This window comes from Spea bombifrons, chromosome 10 (genome assembly GCF_027358695.1).
Source record: "Spea bombifrons isolate aSpeBom1 chromosome 10, aSpeBom1.2.pri, whole genome shotgun sequence".
NCBI lineage: Eukaryota > Metazoa > Chordata > Amphibia > Anura > Pelobatidae > Spea > Spea bombifrons.
The window spans coordinates 34,132,098-34,141,944 of NC_071096.1; the positions used below are offsets into that span (position 1 = coordinate 34,132,098).

General features: G+C 46.1%; 1 protein-coding gene across 1 annotated transcript; it reads left to right on the forward strand.

Annotated features, from left to right (window-relative positions):
- The first annotated feature begins 492 nt into the window (after positions 1-492).
- On the forward strand, positions 493-1,545 carry LOC128468028 (protocadherin-15-like). Its single transcript, XM_053449799.1, has 3 exons — positions 493-800; positions 1,009-1,234; positions 1,311-1,545. The coding sequence occupies exons 1-3, from the start codon at positions 674-676 to the stop codon at positions 1,543-1,545; spliced, it is 588 nt and encodes a 195-aa protein (XP_053305774.1). The 5' UTR covers positions 493-673.
- Positions 1,546-9,847: the final 8,302 nt, after the last annotated feature.

Genomic DNA, 9,847 nt, shown 5'->3' on the forward strand with positions numbered 1-9,847 from the left:
TCAGATTGTGTGGCCCTTGTCAGAGCCCCTAACCCCCCGCATCGCCCGCGGTGTGATTTTCCGCTGGAGACGTTTGCGCAGAAATCGGCTCATTTTAAAGGGAAAGGACGGCTGGATCCGTAGCTCGTGGTAGCCCGGGGGCGATGTGATTTTCTAGATGTATGTAGCCGGAGCCATAGGCGGAAGGCGCCTGTCTGAGCGCAGCACGCCTCGGGTCCCCGCACACCGCTTGTCTGATCTCGTGAACAACAATAATAATAATTGCTTTGGGGGGCATTTAAATCATTTGGCACTTCTGGGGACTGGATACTGTTACCAAGGATTAACCCATGTGCATACACACAACCTATCCCGTTAGTAGGGACTGCTTTCAGTGCAGAGCACACATTAATCTTTAAAAAAACCCTATTTTAACTGCTTGGGTGGGTTGAATCATTTAAATGGTACAAGCTTATAATTAGCTGCTCTACAACATCTTATGTTTGAATAAAGAAGCCTTCAGGGCCAGGACGATGACTGGAGACGCTAGGCCGGTATTCTAGGAATAGTAGGAACTGCACTGAAATTTTGTAACCAAATTCTTCCCTTCGGAAATCCGCCAGGAGCGGCTCTGTACCTCGTTCACCTGGAGCTGACCGTGTTGGACGTTAATGACCAGAGCCCAGAGTGGACAATGGAGCCCTCGCCTTTCCTGGCTGCGGTGTTACCTTCTGCCGGCCCGGGAACACGCGTGTATAAGCTACATGCTATGGATAAAGACGAAGGCATGAGCGGAGAAGTGGAGTATTTCTTATTGGAAGGTAATAATTCCAGAAACAGCATAAGAAATGCACAATGTCTATGATCCCGACGCGTTCCTCTCTTAGATGTGTGCCATTTCTGGTGGGTATCCCAGAACCTTTTCTGCAAGCCCCCTGTAGGGCTTTTAACTTGGCATTGGGGCGAGGGTGTTCTTGCTTGAAGGTTTGCTCTCGATGTACAGTTTTATGACATCTGTTGGCTTTCCAGGTGGAGAAGACAGATTTGTCGTTGACCGCAGCACAGGTTGGATACGGACAACTAACCAGAGTCTACAGGAAGGTCAGGAGTATCTGCTCAACGTGCAGGCCGCTGATAAGCTTGGGATGAGAGGTTCCCCGGCTGTCGTGTCTGTGATCGCCGGTGTCAGACCCCCACAATTTAAACAAGCTTCGTACACCGTACACGTTTCAGAAAGCGCTGCCCCGGGAAGCACGTAAGTCGCCATTCAACGGTCTCTTTGGTTTTGGAGCTGCTGCCCGTGATGGATTGACCTGTCCTCTGTGTTCTAGGTTGGTGACCGTATCCGCAATATCGCATCAAAGCAATCCCCTGAGCTACGGCATGGTCGCAGGTCCCCAAAGCTTGTTCTCCGTTGACCGGATCACTGGCCAGGTGACGCTCATCAGGGCTGTAGATTTTGAGAGTGACCCGCAACAGTTTCTACTGGGAGTTACCGCTGCCGAAAAGCCGACGGACCTGAAGAGCACCGTGCAGGTAGCCCAACAGACGGCGGGCAGGGTCTAGGAGTATTTCTCTGTATATGCCACAATGTACGCTGTTGTGTTGCCCCATATCTCATACATTCATAGCCAGGTATTCATCATGTTTTAATGAAGTACGAGATCAGGAAACTGAGCTCCTATAATGTTCTTCCATAATGTTCCTATATATTTTAATTAAAGTGCTGCACAGAGAGGCTCGCTAATGCCTGCACAGATGGTGGGAGACTCTTTCTAGCCCAAAAGGAGATAAAATAGTGGAATTTACGTACGCCCCACGAGATAGAATGCACTTTTCAGGTGATAACTCTCACTTCTTGGTATATTAGGAGATAGCGGCTGAGAAGAGGATCTATTTGTTAATTACTGTATTAGAATTTTATTATAATGCGCTTAGAAACCGAGACTGACCATTCTGGGATTGGAAAACTTTCATTTTTTAAGACTTTGTCATATTTCTATAGTATAATATATGGTAAAATATATAGTATAGTATATGGTATTATATATGGTATAATATATAGTATAATATATGGTATAATATATAGTATATGGTATAATATATAGTATAGTATGTGATATAATATATAGTATGGTATAATTATATATGGTATAATATATAGTATTATATATGGTATAATATATAGTATAGTATATGGTATAATATATAGTATTATATATGGTATAATATATAGTATTGTATATGGTATAATATATAGTATAGTATATGGTATAATATATAGTATAGTATATGGTATAATATATAGTATAGTATATGGTATAATATATAGTATAGTATATGGTATAATATATAGTATAGTATATGGTATAATATATAGTATAGTATATGGTATAATATATAGTATAGTATATGGTATAATATATAGTATAGTATATGGTATTATATATGGTATAATATATAGTATAGTATATGGGATAATATATAGTATAGTATATGGGATAATATATAGTATAGTATATGGTATAATATATAGTATAGTATATGGTATAATATATAGTATAGTATATGGTATAATATATAGTATAGTATATGGTATTATATATGGTATAGTATATGGTATTATATATGGTATAATATATAGTATAGTATATGGTATAATATATAGTATAGTATATGGTATTATATATGGTATAATATATAGTATAGTATATGGTATAATATATAGTATAGTATATGGTATAATATTGTGAGGACTGCAAGGCAGGATAAATGGTTAGAGACCGGTATGCAGGAATGAACTCCAGGAATCAGTAGATAAGGCCGGTGAGAGTAGCCGTAGTCAGGAACGAAGCCGTGGTCAGGGAAACTAGCAAGCAGCGAGGTCAAATCCGAAAGCCAGGGTCAGGAAACCAAAAAATCAGGAACGCCGTTTAGAAGCCAAGGGTCAGGATAATAGAAGGCAGCGGAGTGGAGGACAAGCCGGGTTCGGTACACAGGAATATCAAATAGGAGAATACACCAAATGGCACTAGAGCTCGAGAAAAATAAACAATCACTGAGCACTGAGCTAATCTCAATGCTCAGCTTTTAAACTTGCCGCCAGTGAGAAGCCTCGCCCCCAGCCGTGACGTCATCGGTGCGCGTACCCCGGCGTCTCCACTCGGGGACGCATAAAGTTAGTTGAGGGCGCGCGCGCGCGCGCCTAGCGGCGGACATGCTGACGGAGGTGGAGGGAGCTGGAGACGCACCGCGGGATCCGGTACCCGCGGGCATCGGGTATTCAGGTGAGTCGCTTCGTCGGACCCGGGGTTGCGGACCCTGACAGATCCCCCTTCCGACGAGAGGTCTCCGGACTCTCTCAGGGCCTGGACGATCAGGATGGTGAGCGTGAAAAGACGTAAGAAGCTCTGGGGCATGAACGATGTCTGCAGGCTCCCAAGAATCTTCGTCCGGGGCATAACCCTTCCAGCGGATAAGGTATTGTAATTTTCTACGATAGTACCTTGAGTCTAGTATCTCTTCGACCTCATATTCAGGGATATTATCAACTAGAACCGGAGGAGGTGGGTTAGGAAGACGTCCTGGGAACGGATTATCCCTCCATGGTTTGAGCAATGAGACATGGAACACGGGATGGATGGACATGGAGTTAGGTAACTTCAATTCAACTGCTGTGGGGGAAATGGAACGGCTGATAACAAAAGGTCCAATGTACTTAGGACCCAGTTTCCTAGTAGGACATGATAATTTGAGGTGCCTAGTAGAGAGCCAAACCTTGTCGCCAGTCTGATAGTGTGGCGTGTTGCTGCGATGGCGATCCGCAAAATTCTTGTACTGCCGTTGAGCCGTCACTAGGGTCTCGTGAAGAAGGGAAAAAGTCTTGGTCAGTCTAGTAGTGTGTTCTGAAACCGAGGGGACCACACTGGGTATAGGAGATCCAGGGAGCATTGTGGGATGATATCCATAATTAGCAAGAAATGGTGACATATTGATGGAGCGATGAATATGATTGTTATATGCGAACTCTGCTAATGGCAAGAAAAGAGACCAATCGTCCTGTAAGTAGGCTGTGTAACACCGAAGATATTGCTCGAGCGTCTGGTTGGTACGCTCTGTCTGGCCGTTGCTCTGAGGATGGAAAGCCGAGGAGAGGAAACGCTGAATATGGAGTTGTTGGCAAAACGCTTTCCAAAAACGTGAGGTAAACTGTGAACCCCGATCAGATGTGATGTCGTCAGGTAAGCCATGTAAGCGAAATATATTTTGAACAAAAAGCGTAGCCGTCTCAGAGGCGGAGGGAAGATGTTCATAGGGAATGAAATGTGCCATTTTAGTAAAGCGATCAACAACCACAAGAAGCGTAGTGAAGAGATTGGATGGTGGGAGGTCAGTGATGAAATCCATCGATATGCTTGTCCATGGTTTGGATGGGGCAGGAAGAGGCTGTAGAAGGCCTGCGGGACGCTTAGGTATCTCTTTAGCTCGAGCACACGTAGAGCAGGATGACACAAAAGCCTTCACGTCCTCTTTAAGTGTCGGCCACCAGAAGGATCGCTGAATCAACTCGGATGTTTGCAGGACACCTCCATGTCCAGCAATGGGAGTGTCGTGGAAGGCCTGAAGAACTTGTAAACGAACCTCTGGGGGAACAAAAACAAGGTCATTGTGATAGTAGAGGCCATGCTGGTATTGAAGTTCATGAACCTCTGGTAAGTGGTTGCGGGATGAGTACTGTCGAACCGAGTCCCAGATGGTGCGGGTCATGGCAAGAAACTGAGTAGGGGATAAAATCGTGTTATGCGTTTCAGGAGTCTGCATGGTAGAAACGTCATGCATACGGGAGAGCGAGTCGGCTTTCGTATTACGGGACCCTGGACGGTAGGTAATGTGAAGTTGGAATCGTGTGAAGAATAAGGCCCACCTCGCCAATCGTGGTTGTAGGCGTTTAGCCGAGCGCAAATATTCTAAATTCTTGTGGTCGGAAAATACAGTGATGGGATACAGGGCTCCCTCCAGCAAATGACGCCATTCTTCCAGAGCTAGTTTAATCGCCAATAGTTCCCTCTCTCCTACACCATAATTTCTTTCTGCGGGAGAGAGAGTTCGGGAAAAATACGCTACTGGATGTAGTTGTCCGTCAGATTCTTGCCTTTGAGAGAGTACAGCTCCTACAGCGGTATCTGAAGCATCGACCTCCAAGGTATATGGATTTTGTGGGTCGGGCATCCGGAGGATGGGAGCAGAGATGAATCTGTCCTTAAGGTAGTTGAAAGCCCTTTGTGCTGCCTCGGACCAAACAAACTTGAAATTCTTGGAGGTAAGAGCGGTTAAAGGTTGAGCGAATTTAGAAAAGTCTCTGATAAATTTGCGGTAATAATTCGCAAATCCGATGAATCTCTGGACACCCTTCCGGTCTGTAGGAGGAGGCCAGCGGAGAATAGCATCGACTTTCTTCTTGTCCATCTGGATACTGGTAGGGGTGAGAACATAACCCAGAAAATCAATGACTTGCACCTCAAACGTACATTTCTCTGGTTTAGCAAAAAGTCCATTTTTTCTGAGTCTAGAAAGTACTTGACTGACATGTTCCCTGTGTGTCTCTAAGTTTGGGGAAAACACCAGGATGTCGTCTAAGTAAACTATGACGTATTGGTCAAGGATATCACGAAAAACGTCATTGACGAAGTGTTGGAAGGTGGCAGGTGCGTTGCATAATCCAAAAGGCATGACAAGATACTCAAAATGGCCATAACGGCACCTGAAAGCAGTCTTCCATTCATCATTCTTGCGTACCCTCACCAAGTTATAGGCTCCCCGTAAATCTATTTTGGTGAATATCTTAGCTCCACGAACATGTTCCAATAGTTCAGGAATGAGGGGAAGAGGGTATCTGTTTTTTACCGTAATATTGTTTAATTCTCGGTAGTCGACACAGGGCCGGAGTCCGCCGTCTTTTTTATGCACGAAAAAGATTCCTGCCCCCGCTGGGGAGGTAGAAGGTCTAATAAACCCTTTAGCGAGATTTTCATTGATGTAGTCTTTTAATACGGTAAGTTCAGGTTCGGATAGTGGGTATATGCGACCAAATGGAATGGCCGATCCTGGGTATATTTCGATGGGACAATCATAGGATCGATGAGGAGGAAGTTTATCTGCCCCTTTTTTTTCGAAAACATCTTTGAAGTGTGCGTAAGGAGGAGGAAGGTCTTGGGATGGTTGGGACAGGAGAGAGACGCATGCCGACGTTTTCTTGAGACAACCTTGGGTACAGTGGTTGGATGAAAATCGGAAAATACCAGTCTCCCAATTGATAGAGGGATTATGAGTTCTCAACCATGGGAGGCCCAGGATTACCGGAGAGATAGGAGAGTTCATGATGTCAAATCGAATGTTCTCTGAATGTCCCTCTCCGATCTTAAGTAGTAGTGTGGTGGTCTCTCGAATGATGGGTCCGGTTTTCAGAGGGCTGCCGTCCACCAGTTGAATAGTCATAGGGGTCTTCTTACGGCGGGTGGGGATGGAGAGTGAGCGTGCCAAATCAAAGTCCAGAAAGTTGCCACTGGCTCCGGAATCCACCATGGCAGAGAGGTTGACGGAACCGCTACTCCACTGCAAGGATACGGGAAGAGAAAGGTGAGCTGCAAAACGAGACATCTGTCCAGTAGATATTTGATGATGATGGATAGTCTCCTTACCCTTACGGAATCGGGCGCGTGTTCGGCAGTCTTGGTAGGAATGGCCGGCTCTACCGCAATACAAGCAGAGTCCCAACGATCTTCGACGTTCCCTTTCGGCAGGTGACAGTGGTCCATGGACGATACCTATTTGCATAGGTTCCTCTTCAGGAAGAGAGGCACTGGGGACAGGAGGAGAGGCAGGCGACCAGGTAGAGGAAGAAGATTGACGCTCGAGTCTTCTCTCACGGAGCCGACGGTCGATCTGGGTGGATAATGTGATAAAGTCCTCCAGGCCAGTAGGAATGGCAGTGCGAGCAAGTTCGTCTTTAACCAATTCCGAGAGGCCCCAACGGAATTGATCGTGGAGAGCGGGCTCATTCCATAACGAGTCCAGAGCCAGGCGTCTGAAATCAGTAATGTACTCTTCGATGGGACGCCTACCCTGCTTGAGGGTTCTCAGAGAGGTGGTAGCCGAGGAAGTTCTGAAAGGATCGTCATACATAGAGTCCATAGCCTGACGGAATGAGGCCCACGAATCCAGTAGCGGACTGCTGCTGTGGAGGAGGTGATGAGCCCATTGTTGAGGTTCATCCGAGAGGAGGGAAATAACGGTATGAACCCGGACATAGTCGGAGAGGTAGGTTCTGGGTTTAAGATTAAACAATATTTGGCAGGACGTAATGAAGGTCCGGTACTTCTTGCGGTCACCTGTGAATTGTTCCGGGAGGGGAACTTGAGGTTCAATGGCCGAGGCGCCTTCCATGTTGAGAGGCAGAGGGGCCACGGCTGGGTCTGCAGGAGCGGCATGGGGAACTTGAAGCTGTTGCACCTGCTGCCTAAGCTGGTTTTGACTTGCCTGAAGTTCTTGCAAAGACTGGTTCATAGAAGTCATTTGTTGACTTAAGGTAGCGAACATGTCAGGTCTTCCTGCGGGCTCCATAGGGCTCAGTGATTATGTGAGGACTGCAAGGCAGGATAAATGGTTAGTTTATGTGAGGACTGCAAGGCAGGATAAATGGTTAGAGACCGGTATGCAGGAATGAACTCCAGGAATCAGTAGATAAGGCCGGTGAGAGTAGCCGTAGTCAGGAACGAAGCCGTGGTCAGGGAAACTAGCAAGCAGCGAGGTCAAATCCGAAAGCCAGGGTCAGGAAACCAAAAAATCAGGAACGCCGTTTAGAAGCCAAGGGTCAGGATAATAGAAGGCAGCGGAGTGGAGGACAAGCCGGGTTCGGTACACAGGAATATCAAATAGGAGAATACACCAAATGGCACTAGAGCTCGAGAAAAATAAACAATCACTGAGCACTGAGCTAATCTCAATGCTCAGCTTTTAAACTTGCCGCCAGTGAGAAGCCTCGCCCCCAGCCGTGACGTCATCGGTGCGCGTACCCCGGCGTCTCCACTCGGGGACGCATAAAGTTAGTTGAGGGCGCGCGCGCGCGCGCCTAGCGGCGGACATGCTGACGGAGGTGGAGGGAGCTGGAGACGCACCGCGGGATCCGGTACCCGCGGGCATCGGGTATTCAGGTGAGTCGCTTCGTCGGACCCGGGGTTGCGGACCCTGACAAATATATAGTATAGTATATGGTATAATATAGCTCTATTTCTATAATGCTCCTACTTCCAGAAGTGGAATTAGCAGAGTATGTATATGTGTGTGTGTTCCTGTATGTGTGTTTGTGTGTGTATGTATGTGTTTGCATGTATGTATATATGTGTGTGTGTGTGTGTATATATTTATGTATGTATGTGTGCGTCTGTGTATGTATGCGTATGTGTGTGTATGTATGTGTGTATATGTATGTATGTATGTATGTGTGTGTGTATGTATGTGTATGTATGTATGTGTGTATATATATATGGATGTATGTGTGTGTGTATGTATGTGTATGTATGTATGTATGTGTGTATATATATATATGGATGTATGTGTGTGTGTGTGTATATATATATGGATGTATGTGTATGTATGTGTGTGTATAAGTGTATAAATGTATTGGGTAAAATGTCATTTTCCCTTTAAGGCTTCAAAATAATTTTCCCTCTGGGAAACAAAGAAAGTGAACGTCGAGCGATCAGCCGCAGACTCAATTACAGCCGTAATCCCCAAAACCGTATGACTGTCCTACTATAGGGCTGTTTCAGCTGCCAACTGTATTGATGTGTAATGATATGGTGTATCAGAGCGCCGCGCATGCTTATTGTTGTTATGTTTGCTTCTAACCAGTGACAGCCACCGACTGCGACTCCGGTTTGAATGGCGAGGTTTCCTATTATTCTTTGAGCCCCGATTTTGGCATCTCCTAGGAGGGCGTTATCAGCCCCGTCCGGGAGTTGGATTACGAGAGGCCCAACCATCTTTACGAGTTTGTGGTTCTGGCGATAGACCACGGAGAAGACCCAAACACCGGGAAAGCCACCGTCCGCGTCTCCAACGTGAACGCTGAAGCTCCGGAGTTCTCCCAAACCACGTAGGTGCAGCTCACGAGACTCTTCTTAGTTAGGGTAGGGCGGACATGTAGGTGGCAAACCTTTCCCCTTCACAGCGTGGAAGTAATGGATCCAAAACAGATTCAAACTTGAGAGTTTTGGGCAATCTTTCCCAAAGATTAATTGTTCAACTTTGGGCAATTTTCTAAGCTTTGCTTCCAAAGGGGAGGGCAATACAATGCTAGGTGATCATTTTAGAAGAGGGTAGTGTTGTCAGGTAATTAACAGCCACTCTGAATGTCATCCCCGTTCAGCAATATGTGATCTCTACTGCCCCCCGCAGGCCGGGGTAATGGTGCACGCGCTCCGCGAGGCGTATGAAATGCCGTTTCTGTTGTCCTGTATGTTGCACTCGCTCTACCCGGGGTGCCGTGTATAGCCCTGATTGTCAGAATGATTGCAGGGCCATTAGTCAGTTTATTGAGCGTGAGATGGTCATTTAAAGAGAGGCGTCTCGAGGGGGCCAAAGTTTGGTTTGTTTTGTTTTGTCCATTAACGCATCTCGGTGTATCGCAGGAATCCTTTCTTCTCTCCCTTCTTCTCCCCCATCACAAACTTGCACCTTCTGTAACTGATACATTGTTGCCCTACTTTTATTCTTTAAAGCCTCCTTTGTCTTGTGAGACCTTCCCGCGAAGTGTTCCAAACTCCCATCTCTCTCCCCCTCGTCACTTTATAGCTTTAAAACTATGAAA